Here is an 18,901-nt window from a genome sequence, read left to right on the forward strand (position 1 = left end):
TTTGCATCAAAATATTTTTAGTCTCCTCATTGTTGAAGCTAAACCAGACTCTCATAATTAACTTTTATGTTCTCAAGAGAGTCCAAAGCTAAGCTAGGACTTGCCAACCAGTCAGAACAGATTCCAAGAGCTACCAGTGCTTCACAGGCACATGACCCAGGAAATAACTACAGGTTAGGGTGAGCAGGAGTCGTTTATAAAACTCTCTGAATTAGTGTGGTTGCTAAATGCAACCTTTACTAAAAATTGAAGTGTGTAAGTTTACAATAAATGAATTGTATTAAAATACAATGTCTTGTTACTATTCTATTATATTTTATTATTCCTGCTCCTGAGGTTCCATTCTTCTCATGGGTTTCTATAGTACAAATATATTACCAAGTGCTATTCTGCATCATTTTTCAATCTTGTGCCCCATTGGCACTTTAAAACTACCTATGGTAGGGTGCTTTTGCCACAAACATTAGAAAATGCCATAAATCAACAGCATTTTCCTCATTGGGGCCTGTTAATGAACACTAGCACATTTCCAGCTTCAGTATCCTCTCTGACGTCCATCGCAGAGACTTATGGGGAAGCTACTGAAGTAATGTTCCTTACCCCTTTCTGTGTGCCGTCCTCGCTCTGTCCCAAAGTCAGTCTTCTCCCCCTTTTAATGTCTTCCTCTGCTGCCTCTTTGCTAACCTCTCCCAAAGCCGAATCTCATTTTGAGCCTGGATGATTGATAGGCCTGATTCTCTTCTTCCCAACACTGATGCAGAAAGAGTAAGATAAGAAACAAGATGTCACATCAAGTAGGTCCTATTGCCGGAGCTCTAGACACTTTCAGCACTTAACACTTGGGGTGATTTAGAGGTGTTCATATGTGCTGGAGTAGTTAAGTATTTGTTTGATAACTATCAGTGTTCCTTAACTGTTTCAGGGTTAGTTATGTCAGTGAATAATTTTAACAGAATACAGTTTCATTTGTTTGCAATGGATCATTTATAATAGGAACATAGAATCTGTTTGCCTTCTATAAATATATAATTGTCTGTCTTAAATAAAAGAGCCCTTCACCGTTAAGAATGCGGACATCAAGCCTATAATTCGTAAAAAAAAAAAAAAAATCCTAGAGAAGATATATAAGAAGGTGAATCCAAAGAAAAACATATAGTTATCCTCCTGGATATTGGAAGTAGACAAGATTGCCGGACAAAAAATGGGAACTTGGGGGTGGGGTGGGATGGGGGGTTGGGGGGATGGGGAGAGAAAAGTGTGAAGTGGAGGATGGGAAGAGCTTGGGGGAATAGGATGGTTGGGATATAGGAAGGGTGGATATGGGACCAAGGAATTATATATCTTAATTAAGGGAGCTATTCTAGGGTTGGCAGAGACTTGACTCTAGAGGGGTTCCCAGATGTCCAGGAAGACGCCCCCAGCTAGTTCCTTGGGCAGCTGAGGAGAGGGTGCCAGAAAAAAAAAAAAAAAAAAAAAAGAATGTTTTTGGCTTTAAGGAAAAGAAAGCAAGAGGAAAGGTAGATAGTATCTACAGTTGAGTCAACAGCTTAATGATGGTAGGCAAAGGCCTCTGAGCGTCTCTAGGTCTTTCATTGTGGTCAGGTGATGCTGAGATGCCACTAAGCACAAGGAGAGAGAGGAAAGTAGTATAACATTGCATTCACGTATGTTTTGGTTTCACTTGAATGTGAAATCTAGAAACTAAATATTTTGTTTGCCTAATATTGCAGTGGGTAAGAAAGAGCACTGAGAACAGTGATCAGAATTCGGCATTCAGTTGATCTATTGTAGCTCTGCACCAGATGTGAACAGAATTTTCCCATATACTTAAATAGCACATTGAGATAAACTTCGAAGATAAAAATAGTGTACATGGTGACATAGTCCCCTGAAGAAACGCATCAAGCTTTGAGCAGTCTTTGTAGGGAAGTGATGCGAAACTCATTCTTTGCTGAGTTTCAGATAACACCTGAGCTAAAGAACTAAACTAGGGATACACACACACACACACACACACACACACACACACACACACACACACACACACACTGGTTTTTCAAGGGCAGGCTTTCTCTGTGTAATAGCTCTGGCTGTCCTGGAACTCACTTTGTAGACCAGGTGGGCCTCAAACTTGAGATTTGCCTGCTTCTGCCTCCTGAGTGCTGGGATTAAAGGTATTTGCCACCCTGCCTGGCAAGGCTAGGTATTTTTACTTAAACTCTTGAAGTATAAGTGGATGAGCTACTTTTCTAGTCTAATCTTTATGGCAAATTTTAGGTGTTTATAAATTGAACTGAATTAAGCTATTATGGGAGGAGTAACATTTGAGAAAAACTTAGCTTATATACACAGAGAAGAGATGGCATAACATTCTATTCATCTGGTGGAGGAGCTAGAGTCCTGAAGTCTTCAGTAGCCAGCATACTGGGATAATAACATAGCATTTGACAAGTGATTACTATATGCATTCAAGTTAAACTAATCTGTTTAATCCCCATACACACCCTTATGAGATAAGTATATTATTATTGTGTTTGGAGAGGTTAACTGAATTACAGAGAGGCCAAGTTGCTTATCTAACCTAGCAAGTAGCAAATTCAGGATTGGCCCAGGCCTCTTGCTTTTGAGGCTGCCCTGTTAGCCGGTATGCCATGTGTCCTCTTGAAGAATACAAGTTGATTCTTATCCTGTCCTACCAATCTTGGAAGAATTTTACTTGTTTGGAGAAACAGGAAGTTGAATAGAATATATCTTAAACAAATTTTACTATTAAAACATATTTGATGCATCATTTTGCAAGACATGGCTTTAATAATCCCTAATTCAAAATTTTTAGACAAAATTCATACTCGATTAACAACCCCTTTTCAACTTACTGTGTGATTATTCTTTATAATTTTAAGACATTTCATAGAGTATCAATTCAGAAATTAAAATAATAATGTAGCCAACGAGTGTGTGAAAAATAACCCCACACAGATGGAAACTATGCAGCTCAGAACATCATGAGTCATACTCTTGGAAGGCAGTCCCACTCTTCCCCAGTCTGTCAACAAAGGGGATGCAGCGTGATGTGGTTTTCATGCTTCATTTGTAACATCTGCTGCATGGCGTCCCGTTTATATCCTATCTGAGGAAACATCTATAAATATTGGTAAAGATTTTCTTTATACATTTTCTCTTGGGTGTTTATCTTTGTAGTCATTCTCTTGGTCACACCATATCTCTGAGTGCCTGGAACTCAGTACTTTCCAGATACACCTTGTTGGGATTTTACCTAAGGCCCTGCAAGTAGCTCTGATGTAAGGGCAGTGTGGTGTGCTTTGCAAAAACTCTTGGTGGAAGGTCTTTCTTCTTCCTTCCTGCTTACCCTTATCTGCACTGCTGATTCCTTAGCAGCAGTGGGTATTGTAGTTTTAATGAGTCATTATTTCAGGAACTTACTTATCTTTACTATTTTTAAATGAAACCTGCAAGAGAGTGAAAAGGATACTCATAGAACAATTTGAATTATGGCTTGATGTTGGTCTTTTTAAAATCAACTTAAATGTTTATTGTAGAGGTATCAATACAACTAGATTAAGATTTCATCTAGATATTATTTTGCCTATATGATGTTTGGCTTGTAGTCTGATTAGATATTTTGGTTGGTATGAAAAAATTTTTAGGAAATTTAAAACCCTAACAAAGCAGACTTAGATATTTGGACAGAAAACAGCACATAGCTTTGCATGCTCATAGCAACAGATTGTTTTATTATTTGTTTGTATAGTTGTCATCTGGTATTCAGAGACTTGGAATATTAGAATCATTTGGGAGGGGCTGTAGAGTACATTACTGGAACTGAGTCGGCAGTGTTCACACACTGGTCTGTTTGCTGGTTTGGAATCCTCTCTTTGTTGCTTTTCTTTAGGTGGGACTCTTCCCTGGTCATTGTGTCGAGTTAATTAACCAGAAAGTTCCCCAGTCAGTGACCAACTCAGTGCCAAAACCAGGTGAGTGCACCTTCTCCATCCTGTGATTGTGGCCAGCTGGTTGCAGATAACATATGGTGTATTTCAAGAAAGTATTTTGCTTGCTTTGCTGTTCTTAGCATTTATTGATAGATATGTTTTATATGGTTTTGATTTTTAAATACCTTCTTTTTTGTAGAGCATGTCAAAGAATTATGTACATTCCATTATTTTGGCAATTTTAATGAATTGTGGGTTGTGTGACTTTGTAATTTGCTCTTATAATTATGTAGTAGGAGGCTAGATACTGATGGATAAGGTGAGTACACGTTAGAGAAGTAACCACCTGTGGTGACTTTTTTTATAATCCTATTATGTGGAAGGGAGAGGCAAGAGAATCAAGAGTTCACGACCAGACTCAACAGTGTTGTGAATTTGAGTTCAGCCTAAGCTTACATCCCCCCTCTCCTCCCCACCCCGTGTGTGTGTGTGTGTGTGTGTGTGTGTGTGTGTGTGTGTGTGTAGGAAAGAGAGACAGAGACAGACTGACTGACTGACCTACCAAATCTGGGTAGTATGATTAGTTGAAAATTCAAAGTTGCAAACAGCATATATTTTATCTGTAACTATGGGCATAAAAACTGTTTGGAACAGCATTTCTAATTATTTATGTAGCTTATTTAAATATATATAAATATGTACATAAGTATGCAAATATGTACCACAGGTTATAAAGAAATAAAGCAATATTACAAGGGATTTAAGGAAGAAAGAATGGGGATTTATAAATTTATTCAAGCGGTTTTGCCTGGGCAGGGTTCTACTGAATTGCTAGTTCAAGGATGCTTGATTTGATAATGCATTTTATTTTTTATAAAAAATAGTCTTATTGTGTAGGGCAGCGTGGCCTCAAACCGGCACTCTCCCTGCCTCCACCTACTGAGTATTAGAGGGGTAAACTACATACCTTGACATCAATTTTTAAAAAGAAAAATTAGAGCAATGAATTTTGAAGGGAATAAGTAGTGAAATTTACTTTTCCTAGTTATCTTAAGTTTCTTCTGTTCTTTTCCTCCATCCTAATGAAAGAAGAAGAGATTTCTGGGCCCCCAAATTTATTTGAACTGTTTTTCCTAAAGTAGCCGTGAGTTTAGAACTCATATTTGAAAAGCAGGAAAAGAAAAGCTTGTTCTTTTCTATTATGTGGTCTCACACGTCTGCGCTCAGCACACATCAGGCAGTGCCTGTGTTGAGCACTCTAGAAAAGCTAAAGGGGACAGCCTTTCACAGTCTATCTCTTCACGGCTTATGGGGGCATTGTTTCTCTCATAGTGATTTATTTTAGGGAGACTAAATTTATTTCTCAGTAAAGAAAATTGTTCCAAATAATGTTGTCTGTAATTTTGCTTAAGCCAGGATTTTCTTGTCATTTTCAAGCAATTTTTCCTGCTTTGGGTGTTTGAATGATAAATTTTTATTGGTAACTTTTATGATTTTAATTTTTTTTACAATATGTAATTAGTCATGTAAAAGACATTCTTAAATATAATTTTTGTACCATGAAGTTCACTTTTTAAAAATACATAATTCAGGGCTGGCAAAATGGCTCAGCAGGTAAAGATTCTTGTTACTAAAGCCCAGCAACCTGAGTTTATCCACAGAGCTCACATAAAAGTAGAAGGAGCAAAACTGACTTCACAGTTTTCCTGTGACCTCCATACTCATGCATGGCACACTGCCTAGACAGACAGTACACACATGTACACAGACTTATAAAATACAATATGTAATTCAATGTCTTCAGTGTCCTCACAGTTGTAAAGCCAATATGAAATGTTTTTATTATTCCCCCAAGGAAATCTTGTGTCAATTAGCAGGCATTAGAAATTCTTCTGCCTTGCCTCTCTAATTCAGTTTACTCTTTGTCTCTGTGTACTTTTTCTATTCGGGACATATCATATTTTTGCTGTGCATGTTTTCAAGACTTCCCATGCTATAATGTAGCTATAACTTAATGATATTTGCCTGTTCATGTGGAGTTGTTTGTATTTCTGACTGCTCTAAACAGTTACATGCAAATTTTGTCATGTTTTCATCTTTCTGGTACGTAGGGTTTTTAAAATGAATGTAAAAATGGTGACTCTCAAATGACATATACACACTACTATATGTTGCTCATATTTGCCCACAACTACCTTTATTTGTTCCTATTCTCCCTTATCACTGGTTTCCCTCTCCCCAACCCCAAATAAATGTCTACTTTCCTGATATCTAGATTCTACACATGAAGGAAAAAGACAATATTTTATCCTTTTAGATCTCGCATGACAAAATGCTTATGTAAATTCAGTTTTCTTTTTCCTTATTACCCTCTTTCATTCCTCCCTATCTTTAGGCACTTTGCTCCCCCACACATAGTTCCCTACTCCATGTTGGTGTACGTATTTAAGTCTGGATTTGACTTGTAAGAGGAGATATGATAGTTGTCTTTCTGAGCCTAGTTTATTTTGCTTTACACAAGGACTCCAGTTTCACCTATTTTCCTGTAAACATGTGACAGCTAATCTCAGTTGTCAACTTGACACATCTGGGAGCAGTCTTTTTCATGACTAATGTGTATATTACCACATTTAAAAAAATTGTTCATGTGCGGATGGACATCTAGTCTAGTCCCATATTTTGGCTATTGTGACTATTCCAACAGTAAACATGAATGTGCAAGTGTTTGCGGTGGTTTTGCTGATGTAACTGCCTTTGGGTATGTGCCCAAGAGTGGTGTGTTATTTACTTTCTCATTTCTATGACAAAATGCCTGGCAAAAAGGAGGGCCTTGTATTGACATATGATTTGAAGGAACATAGTAGGGAAAGCCTGGCAACGGGAATGTGAGACAGTTGGTCACATTATGTCCTCGTTGTCTTAGTTAGGGTGACTATTGCTTTGATGAAACACCATGACCAAAGCAACTTGCGGAAGAAAGGGTTGATTTGGCTTACACTCCTGTATTATTGTTCATCACTGAAGGAAGTCAGGACAGGAACTCAAGCAGGGCTGGAACCTGGAGACAGGAACTGATGCAGAAGCCATTGAGGGCTGCTGTAGACTAACTTGCTCCTTGTGCCTTGCTCGGCATGCTTTCTTGTAGCCCTCAGGACCGCCACTCCAGGAATGATACTACCAACAGTGGGTTGAGCCCTCATCAGTCATTAATTAAGAAAATGACCTAATTGTTTACATTTTGTTTACAATCCATATTCTGGAGGCATTTATTTAATTGACGTTTCCTCATTTTAGGTAACTTTAGTTTATGTCAAGTTGACATAAAACTAGCCAGCACAGTAGGAAGAGCACAGTAGGAAGTAGAGAGATGGATGCTGCTGCCTCCTTCCTCTTTTTCCCTTTTTATTTAATATTTGAATCTAGTCTATGAGACAGTACAATCCACATTCAGAGTAAGTTTTCCCGTTAAGTCTCTCTAGAAACATCCTTATAAATATGCTCAAAGGTATATTTTTATAGTCAAATCACCTAGGTGATTCATATGTTTATTGGTCATTTATATTTTTCTTTTAAGAACTGTGCAGTTAACTTGCTCCATTTATTGATTGAATGATTTGTGGGGGAATCTTTATGGAATCTAAATATACTTTTTAATAAATATACTTTTTTTGTAATATACAGTTGATTAAGATTTTAACCCATTCTGTAAACTGTCTCTTCACTCTGCTAATTGCTTTCTTTGCTGTGCAGAGGCTTTTTGGTTTCATGCACCTACAGTTTGTCAGTTCTTTAAGTTATTTTCTGAGCTGTTAGGTGTAATTGGAAGTTTCTGTTCTGCCTGGTCCCACAGCTATTTATTCCCAAAGAAACGCCCAGAGGCTTATATTAATTATAAACTGTTTGGCCTGTTAGCCCAGGCTTATTATTAACTAGCTCTTAAACTTAAATTAACCCATAATTCTTGTCTATGTTTAGCCGCGTGGCTTGGTATCTTTTCTCAGTGAGGTATTTTCTTGTTTCCTCTCTGTCTGATTGATGACTGTATTTCTGCCTTTCCTCTTCCCAGAATTCTTTTAGTCCGGTGGCCCTGCCTATACTTCCTATCTGGCTAGGGACAATCAGCATTTTATTAAACCAATACGAGCAACAAATCTTTACAGTGCACAAGAGCATTATCCCACAGCAATTAGAGACTTTTTCAGAAAGTTCTTTCATGTGCCTATATCTTGAAGTAGTTTTTATGCTTGTCTCTAGCAATTTCAGCATTTCAAATCTTATGTTTAGTTTCAAAACACGTATTAAGTTTTGATAAATTTTGAACTGATTTTTGTGCAGTGTGAGAGGTAGGGATCTGATTTCATTCTTCTTCATGTGGATATCTACATTCCCCAAAATGATTTCTTGAATCCTGTAGATCCTTCTGGCACCTTTGGAAAAAATTAAATGACTTGGCTTGTTTTTAGACATTTCATTCTACTCTATTCTCATGAAAGGGGTACACAGAGACAAACAGAGACAGAGGGAAAGTAAGACACACAGTAGCAAGCCGTGTAGTTTGGGCGCTGTAGTTTAATTTCAGATCAGGTCTTGTGATGCTACTAATGTTGCTTTTCCTGATTAGGGCCACTTTCACTCTTCAAGGACCTTATGCTTCCATATAAATTTTAGGATTCTTTTTTTTTTCAGTTCTGTGAAGAACGTTGTTAGAATATTAGTTAGTGGGGATTGTATTGACTCTGTGGATAGCTTTTGGTAATATAACCATTTTCACCATGTTAATTATTCCAGTCAGCAATCATGGGAAGTTTTTTCATCTTCTAGTGTTTTTTCTTTTCTTCCAATTTCTTTCTTTTGTTTCTTAATAGTTTTCATCATGGAGGTCTGATGTGAGAGGGCCTTCTGTCTGTGTGTTGGTTTTATTGGTTAATGAATAAAGAACTACTTTGAGCCTATGGGAGGGAAGAACAGAACTGGGCATGGAAAGTTAGGCTGTATACTGGGAGAAAAAAGGGCAGAGTCACGGAGAAGTCATGGAGCTGCTGCCAGAGTCAGACATGCCAAAACTTGTCAATAAGCCACTGCCACGTGGCGATACACAGATTAATAGAAATGGGCTAAATCAAGATGTAAGCATTAGCCAATAAGAAGCTAGAGTTAATGGGCCAAGCAGTGATTTAATTAATACAGTTTCTGTGTGATTATTTTGGGTCTAAGCTAGCCGGGCAGCCTGTAACCAAGAAGCAACCTCCCTCCAATAGAGGTCATTCACCTCTGCTTAGGTTTATTCTTAGGTAGTCATTTTATTTTTTAAGTTGTCATAAATTCTTTTTCTCCACTTCTACCCATTTCTCATCATATTCATTGTTGGTGTGTAGAAAGGCTGCAATTTTTGTGTGTTGAATATGATTCTTTCTACCTAGTTAAAAGTGTTTATTAGATCTAAGAGTCTTCTGTGGGATTCTTTAGGGTCTCCTAAGTTGTCTGCAAATAAAGAAAAATTGACCTTTTTGCCTTTTTATGTATTTTATATCCCTTTGATACATTTCTCATGTTCTTCTGTTCTAGTTAAGATTTTAGGCACTATACTGAATTAATAGTGGATTGGATACCCTTATCTAGTACCTGGTTTTAGAGCCCATACTGTCAGTTCCCTTCTTACTGTAACATTAGCTATAGGTTTGTTATATGTGAATGAATGAAATGAATGAAATTTATGCCCTGGCAATGCTGAAGCATGCATGGACAGCCTGTATATGGCAATTCTGTTGAACTTGTTCATATTGAGTTTTATGGTCTAAGTTGATGAGGACGACTGACTAGGTCTCTTTCTCAAGAGGGCACCAGATCTCATTACAGATGATTGTGAATCACCATGTGGTTACTGAGAATTGAACTCAGGACCTTTGGAAGAGCAGACAGTGCTCTTTGCCACTGACCATCTCTTTTGTTGACTTGTTATTTGTAGCCTTTATTATATTGGAGCATTTTCCTTCTATTCTTTACTTTTCCCATGAATTTTCATTATTTCTTGAACTTTATCAAAGGCATTTTGCATCTAATGGTATTATCCAGATTTCAGTCCTTAAGTCTATTTATATGATTCTTTTTTGTTTGTTAAACCATTTGTGCTAGGTTTTTTTTTTTTTTGTCAAAAGCTTACACGATCTGGGGGAATGCATTTAGTCTCTGGCCATTGAGGGAGATGTTGTCTGTGTGCAGTTTCATAGTTGTACATGACCAGATTAAGCAACTTCCCCTCTAGTTCTGGTTTGTTGAATGCTGTAAAAATATGTTAAATTTTTTGAAAGCTAATTTGATGTGGGATATCCTTCTGTATACGTGTTGATTTTATTGATTAATTATAAAGCTGTTTTGATCAATGGCTTACCAGAGTAAAGCCAGGCAGGAAATAGAGAGTAGGCAGAGTCAGGGAGACCCCATGTAGCTGTCAAAGGAGAAGGACTTGCCAGAACGTTACCCAGTAAGCCACAGCCTCATGGCAATAGATAGAAATGGGTTAATTTATAAGAGTTAGCCAGGAATATTCCTAAGCTAATGGTCAAGCAGTGTTGTAATTAATATAGTTTCTGTGTGATTCTTCGGGTCTAGACAACTGGAAACAAAATACAGCTTCTGCCTACGTTAATTTGTTAAGGTCTTTGTGGTCGAGCACAAGAAAAATAGTGTAATTTCTTCAGCATAGTTTTATATGTCTTCCTGTGTTGTAACTTAAAAATTTACTTGTCATTACATCCCAACGCTGGCTTCCTTCAAAGGTGTCCTATAACCTGAGGTTTTAAAACCTAGTGAACTTTGGCATTACAATTTTTTGTATTAATCGCATAGTTTGTCATGGTTTTCAAGGAAAAGTAATGCTTTTTATAATAATAATTTCCAAAGCCTTTACTATTGTAAAGTTAATCACTTATAGAAAGGTTTGTATTTGCAGAATTGCAAGTCATTGTTAACTTTAAATCATTAGTAGAAAAATAAGTATACCTTCACAGCTAATGGTTTATCTTTTGAAAACAACTCAGAGTTGGCTTAAGGAAATGTGCATTCCTGATGCAGATTGAAAGAGATGATGCAAATTCAATCAGCCTTGGGCTTGTTTCACACTTTAAAACTGTCTTTGCCTACAGTATAAACAACTTGAATGTTCTATTTATTTTTAACATTGCCATCTGTCACTGTGAGATGCCACATTGGAAAGATACAGCTATAGTTTGAGTCTGAAAACTTAAAGCTCCCTATACTATTATACAACAAGGGCAACAGGAAATTTTTTCCCTTTAAAGCTAGTTTTTTATGATCTTAATGTGTTCATTAATTTGTGTAGATAAAAATGAAACAGAACTTTGTGACCTAACCAAGACAGCAAATATTCTTGGTGCTTAAGGGGAAAAAAAAGTAAGTTTGAGAGAACAAAAAGAAAAAAAGAGTAGTGAATAATAGGATATAGTTTGATGGAAGAAGCTGCAGTCCTGCTATGCACGGAGGAAATACATCTTTGGGTTTGTGTTGCTTGGTATTCATGGAGAAATATTTCCACTGTGGAAATAGCTTCAGTTCTTGTCTCCTCTCTTTCTTGATCCACATTGCTTCCGTTCCATAATACTGTCCCCACCGATCTTATATTCTGTTGTCCTACCTATAGTCTCTGATTTCTTACATGGATACCTTCTATTGACCTGTCTTCAACTTCAGTGATTCTGCTTTCTGCTCTGCACAATTTCTCTTACGCTTATGTAATAAATTCTTAAATTTTCATGTCATAGTTTTATTATTAGGGTCAACACCTGATCTTTTAAAAATAATTACCTTTATGACATTCTGTCACTTTATCTAACCCTATCTGTGAGAGAGGGAGGGGAAAGAAAAAGAAGTAAGAGGAAGAGGAGACAGGAGAACCATTGAGAAAAGCTGCTGAAAAAAAGCAAAAGTTTTCTGTGTGTGTATGTTCCTTCAGACTATTTTTTAATGACTCCAACTTCCCAATGTTAAAAAAAAATCACCAGACCAAAAGATTCCAAGCAACCTTATCTTCTATTCCATGTGTATGTATATGTATGCTTGTATGTATGTATGTGTGTGTATATATATATATATATGCATATATAGTATAAACTTAAAAGCATAACACACAAACAGTACAACCATCCAGCACACAAAATATTTAATATATAAGAATGTGAAATTAACCAGGCAGTTGTAGCACACACCTTTAATCCCAGCACTCAGGAGGATCTCTGAGTTTGAAGCCAGCCTGTTCTACAGAGTGAGTTCCAGGACAGCCAGAGCTACACAGCAAAACAAACAAACAGAATGTGAAATTAAAGTGTACTTTTGAGCTATGAGCTTCTAAACAGAGAAGAATAGGGACTTAGATAAAACTCTCTGACCATTATTAAAATAGCTGGACAGAAATTTTTAGAAAGCCAGTTTAAATACTGTGGTCATTTAGTAGAGTAATAGTATTGGATTCTCTCCTTGAGCCTATGACCCATGGAGCCATATGTTCCTAATAAGTTTTCACAGTGCCCATACATCTTACCATCTGTCAGCCTTCATCAGGGAAGCTTCTCCTTGGCATAGGTGGCAATTAACACAGAGACCCAATTGATCATGTGCAGAGAACAAACGACTGTAGAGTGTTCAGCCCCAGATTGGACATTACATTTCTCATGCTAAGGCTCAGGGAATCTGTGCAGAAGAGGGGGCAGAATGATTGTAAGAGCCAGAGGTGGGAGTGACTTCAAGGAACAGTGTTTTCCAGATGCAACAAGACAGATGCACACATGAAATGACATCATACATAAGACCAGTGCATGCTTCAGCCAGACAAAATCCCATGTTAGAGGGCAGGAAGACAGAATGTAGTTCCTCCACTAGCTGAGAAGACATTAGCATTTGATGGCTGCTAAGAGAGGGAGAATTGTTTTGTTGTTGTTTTAAATCAGTTAAAGCAGAGCACACTTCAGTCTCAAAACCAGCTGGGCCACACAAACTGGACCAGCAGGGCAAAGAAGTAATTCTTTTTTTAAAAGGAATCATATAGTATGATGTGATGGTATGGGCAGGTTGAGAGGAGGGTAATAGATAAGGAGAGGAGTCGGGAGTATGAATCTGTTCAGAATGCATTCTTTGTGGGGATCTGATTTTCTGCACTCTCTACAGGCATCAGGAATACAAGTGGTACACAAACATATGAAGGGAAAACACCCATATATTTATAATAAATAAATCTTTTAAAATGTGAAATTCTCAAAAAATAATATTGCTTTTAAATCTAAGAAAAGGAAATATAAAAATATCAATTTGAACTAATAGAGAGTTAACAAAACAATAAACAATCAGAATTAAGCTAAAGTAGAAGGAAATATGTCTGTCTACATGTCTGTCTGGAATCTGTTCATTTTTCTCTGTGCTGGAGCTTAAGCCAGGTCTCAGGTATACTAGACAAGTCCCTACTCTTAGTTCTCCTCCAAGTTCCTATTCATTGATTTATGTTGTATAATCTCCCAACAGAAACAAGATTTATGTAATTGATATAGATAATTTTTTGGTTTAAAACTTTTCCAAACACAGCACAAAATAATTTTATTGCATGTATTTAATATGTGTGTATGTATACACATGTGTGTGTCCATGTCACGATATATGTGTGGAGGTCAGGACAGCTTGTCCATTGTGAGTCGCAGGGATGGAACTCAAATCTTCAGGGCCAGCAGCAAGTGCAGTTACCTGCTGAATCATCTCTTGGGCCCTAATTATAGTATTTATAGCACAATGGTGGGAGAAGGAGCCTTTTTAGATGGTCACATAAATAGGCTTGCATGATGTATTTTTGTTCTCTGCTTGGTAATAACCAGTTTTGTTTTCCTCTGGTAGCAGATTCAGAAATACTGAGCTTTCACTTTGGGGAATAATTTTATAGTTAAAACATGTAACTGATGAGATATTTTGATTTATTTAAGAAGTAATTTGATACCTTATCATAATAGTTTTAAATGAGAAACCAAGGACAACAGCAATGAGCATGAACTCTACAACATGGACGGGCTCACTGTGAGCCTTGTCAGTTTGGTTGCTCACCTTCCTGGACTTAGGGGGAGTTGGGAGGACCTTGGACTTAACATAGTAAAGGGAACCCTGATGGCTCTTTGTCTTGGAGAGGGGTGGAGTGGGGGTATGGGTGGAAGGGAGGGGAGGGAAGGGGGAAGAGGAGGGAAGGATGGAAATCTTTAATAAAAAAAAAATGAGGAAAAAAAAACCAAAACCTAAAATTCTTCATAGTTTTTGGTTCATTTCTGTGTTGTTTGGGGTAGTGCTGTGGTGGAGTCCAGGACCTTGGCTGCATGCTGGTCAGGGCTGTGTCCTAGAGCGGCATTCCCAGCTTGCAGTGTTGAATTTATTTGTTTTTAATTAGTAGTTCTTTGAGGGTTTCATAAACATATTTTTGTTAGACCTACCCTTCTCCCTCCTACTGTGTTCTTTTAAGGCAAAACTTCCTTGTAGTGTTCTTCTAAGAAAGTGGTCTTCTAATATCTTGCTTTCTTTCTTGTTTTATTTGTGAAGTTACTAATTCCAGTTCTTTCCTTTATTTCCTTTTTCTCTCTCACTCCTTCCTTCCTCCTTTCTCCTTTTCTTTATTCCTTGATTTTCTAGCTTCTTTCTTGCCATGTTCCTTCAGTGTTACTTTAATTAAAATGATCACACTTTTCCTCTCCTATTTGGAATGTTGTCTTAAATATTCTTCCTGCTGAACATAAACATGCATGAGGCTGGCACTTTAAGAATTGAGTTTGGCCTGGAGAGATGACTCAATGGTCCAAAGCAGTGACTGTTCTTCCAGAAGACTCGGGTTCAGTTCCTAGTACCCACGTGTTGTCTCATAGTTCTATGTAACTCCTGTTTCGGGGGCTCTGATACCTTCTCGTGGCCTTTGTGAGTACCAGGTATGCAGATAGTACATAGGCACACATATAGGTAAAAACACTCATAACAGGAATAAAATTAAAATTATAATAAATTTTAAAAAGGAGGATCAGGTAATAAAGCCAGTATCTTTATGGAAGCGTCAGGGGAGTGTTAGAATGTCCGAGTCAGTTTCCTCTCTGAATATACTATAAAGATTATGTCAAAATAATATTTTCTCTTTTTTGTTTTGCTTTGTTTTTGAGACAGGGTTTCTCTTTGTAACAGCCCTAGCTGCCCTGGAACTAGTTCTTTTAGACCAGGCTGGCTTCGAACTCATAAAGATCTGCCTGTCTCTGCCTCCCAAGTGCTGGGATTAAAGGCATGCACCACCACCGCTCGGCTATCAAGGTAATATCTTCTTATGCTTCATCAGCAAAAGAACCCTAGAAAATTTATGCCGGCTTTCCTCTTTCCTTCCCTTTTATGCAATTTTTGCATCCTTTGTGCCTGATACATACTTTAAAACAGTTTCTGACTTCTGCTTATGAACAAAAGCTATTTCCATTAGAAACATCAAATGTTTTCTAACTTCTCACATCCCCTTCAAATTGTGTTAGGATGGGCCCCTAGCCACAGTTGTCTATTCTAGTTAGTCTTTGCCATTTTAAGATATCTTTTCAAGTATTAGTTTCATTCATTAATCAGATTTATTTATTATCTTGTGTGGTGCTAGAGATCTAACCCTAGTCCTCATTCATGCTAGGCCAAGTGCCTTGCCAGTGAGAAATAATAATGCTCCAATCCCCTGTTCAGTAATTAGTTGGTGTATAATACTTGTCGTAGCTGAAATAGAATACAACAGATGGAACTGCAGTATTGGGGGAGTTGAGAGGGAGTGATGAGAGGGGGTGGTGGTGGATAAATAGTGAACTATATGATATAGCAGGTAAGTTCTGTGGAGAAAAATACAGCTGAGAGAGGGGTTCAGAAGCTGAGCATCTAGGATATGGTACTTATGGGGTTGAGATTTCAGGGAAGGGACTGTTGGAGCATCACTTGTGAGCAAAGATTATAGCTTACAAATGTGTCATTAGGAAGGCCAGAGACGCTAGAGAGAGAATGGAGGGTTTAGGTCAAAAAGGGAGAGGTTGATTTCACATGCTCTGGGCCTAGGTTCTGCTATGGGGCTTTTGATGGTATTTGGGAAGGTAAAGAAGATTATAAGCAGAACATTGCTTGATCTAATGTATTTTGCCAAAAGAATCGTTTTAGTGGCTGCCTTAGAGGTAAAAGAAAAGAGTCACACAGTGGCTGCTAAGGTAACCAGGAAAGTGCTGATAGTTTGTGGGGCAAGAGAGTGTTAATTTTCTGTATATATTTGGCCATAACTTCAAAGAATTTGCAGACACTGTGGAGACTTTGAAATAAAAGTTAAGAATATAGCCAGTTGCCTCCCCAGCGGATTCTCTTGTGCCTCCTACACACACCAAGGCACATCCTATTCATTTCTCACAGATGATAGCTCTAAACGCTTGCTAAATGTGAAGGAAAAGATGACAGGTGGCTTCCCCTTTGCCATAGGTGTGCAATAGATGGTACAATATAGTGCATTTTTCAGTTAGAGGAACTTTCAAAATTTTTATTTTAAAATAATGTCTTAGAAGTTGCAGAAATAGCACAGAGAGGTCCCTTGTACTTTTCACTCCTTCGAGTTGTTACATCTTACATAACTAGCTATGTAGTGCATAATCAAAAGCAGGAAACTGACATTATCCCAATCGTTAGCCATAGTGTAGACTTTACCCCCAGATCTGCCGGTTTTTGTGTACACTTTCTTGTCTGCTTCTACTTGCCATAGAGAAAAGCCTTTGGTTTTCACATGAGAGTTGGTGTTGTTGACTCTGCAGTTCTCTTACAGCTACATAAGCTTTTGTGGAGTTTGTTTATTGTACCCGTTAATGTTGTTGGTAATACAAGGGCCTTGTGGATTGTTCTAGGTACTAGCAAAGTGACTTTTCTACATTATATATGTTTTTCTTATTTTCCCACCTTTATTCTTTGTGTTTGTGTGGAGGGCATATATGTATCTAGACATTTCTGCGGATGTGTGCACACTCTTGCATGTATGTGGAGTTCAGAGGTTGATGCTGAATGTCTTTCTCAATCGCTCTCCAACTTATTTTTTTGAGACTTTCTCACTGAAGTTGGAGCTAACCGGTCCAGCAAGACTGTTCGGCCAGTTAGCACCAGGTATCTTGCCTGTCTCTTTCTCCCTTGTGTTGAGATTATAGACACCGTCTACTGCACCAGGCCTTTTGTATGGGTACTGGGGATCTGAATCAAGTATGCATGCCTATATGGAAGCCACTTTACAACCTAACCCCATCACCGGCTTTGTTCTTATTTTCTTTGTCTGACCATTGCCCTCCGTTGCTTGTGTTTATATTGAGCAAAGAAAGGTTTGGGAGGGAGAGGTGTTTTTAATTTGAAATTCAGAAAGAATGGCTTTGCCTTCTCTGTCATAAATAAATTTTAGGAGCCTTACATCCTATTCAACAAAACCCTCAAGTCCACAGCTTTTCTACTAGTGGGAAATTAACTTGCTTTGTTCCTGCATCCTTTTGTATTTTAAAATCAAATTAATTCATTACTTTCTCTACTGTGGCTTGCCATTTAGCAACAATTTTATATTCAGAGCTATGTTCAAAAAAGGAGGAAAGAGTAAGTGTAATGAACAGTCTCACACAGTGTGTAACTCCTGTGAGCGTTGTCTCTGCCGCCTCGTAGTTGTGCACTTTTGGCGTTTCTCAGCCTCTCTGTGCATCTGTAAGATCAGATAACAGTGTCGGCTGCATAGAGTTAGGATGAAGATTTTAGTAAAACTTAGAATTGTGTCTGATATGCAATAATGATTTTGTTGAAGAAAACAATATCTGATGGTAGAATTTACATTGGAATTAGTAAAACCTCAGTTGGAACAGAAAGTATATCAGTGTTTTCCGGTTCAGTGGTGATAATGTAGGGTAAGTGAAGATTCTCTTCAGTGTGTATATATAATGTTTTAATAGTCATAGCCAAGGCTGGTTGAATGCTCATTTGGCAGAGGTTGCTGTGGGCTGAGGATTGCCTCATTTGCTGGTCAGTGTTTCCAGTAGAGGACAGGAAGCTCCTTGAAGACAGTGGTGAAGTGAGCCTCACCCCTGTGCAGTGAAAGTTCCTTTGGAAGCTCTGAATTTTCCATTTTGAGCAAACTTCTTTTTTCCGTGATCCATGCATAATCGTCATTCTTAGAACTTTCCATGGAGAGTCTGTGTCAATGGATGCATTTTAGAAACATGTCAGTAGCATCACATGCACAATTTAGCATCCGTGGAGACACTGAATGGTTGGTCCCCTTAGCCTGCTGCAGTGGGTTTTATGACTCAGCCTTTTATTAGCAATACTTCCTACTTGATTACTTACTTTTCTTGTCTTGGCTTTGGCCTAACATGCCTCGTTTTGTCAGTTACACTGCCCCCACCCACTTAGCAAATACAAATAACTGAATAGTAAGGAACTGGCAAAGCATGAAGGGCACTGTTAAATGGCAGTTTTCTAGGACTGCTTTCTGAACAGGAAGCACTCACCTGTGGGAGGCTGATGGGTGGAGCCATGCTGGTGAAGCCTGTTCTGCAAGTGTGAGTTTAAATTGGGGCGTTCCTGTGGTGTGGCAAAGCTGCTCAGACTGAGAGAGGAGGATTAAGCTTCTGAGGCAGAGCTCTTACAGAGGCTGGCTCAAAAAGGCCTGAAATCTGGGCCAAGTGCTTCTGAGAGGGGGGACCTGGAAACAGCTGGCACCTCCAAGTGTGGTGAAGACCTGGCCAGGAACGCTGACATGCTGGATAAGATCTGAGCTAGTGTGTGATTGTGCTGTATTCTTAAGCTGTTGGGGAATGCACAGCTCCCATTGCCTGCCGGCTCTACTGCTAAATACAGTCACAGAGTAATTTTAAATACTGATCTTAAAACTTTCACCACAGCAAGAGGTA

The 18,901-nt window shown here is 38.2% G+C and overlaps 1 protein-coding gene across 2 annotated transcripts in view; it reads left to right on the forward strand.

The window, feature by feature from the left end:
- The window catches only part of Arhgap32 (Rho GTPase activating protein 32), a 224,034-nt gene that overhangs the window by 168,460 nt on the left and 36,673 nt on the right, over window positions 1-18,901 (forward strand). For both annotated transcript variants that reach the window (XM_038321944.1, XM_038321945.1), the window contains one exon: window positions 3,914-3,995. In XM_038321944.1, the coding sequence (XP_038177872.1) occupies window positions 3,914-3,995 (82 nt within the window). The remainder of the gene's footprint in view (window positions 1-3,913; window positions 3,996-18,901) is intronic.

The sequence above is a fragment of the Arvicola amphibius genome, chromosome 3, assembly GCF_903992535.2.
Source record: "Arvicola amphibius chromosome 3, mArvAmp1.2, whole genome shotgun sequence".
Lineage (NCBI taxonomy): Eukaryota > Metazoa > Chordata > Mammalia > Rodentia > Cricetidae > Arvicola > Arvicola amphibius.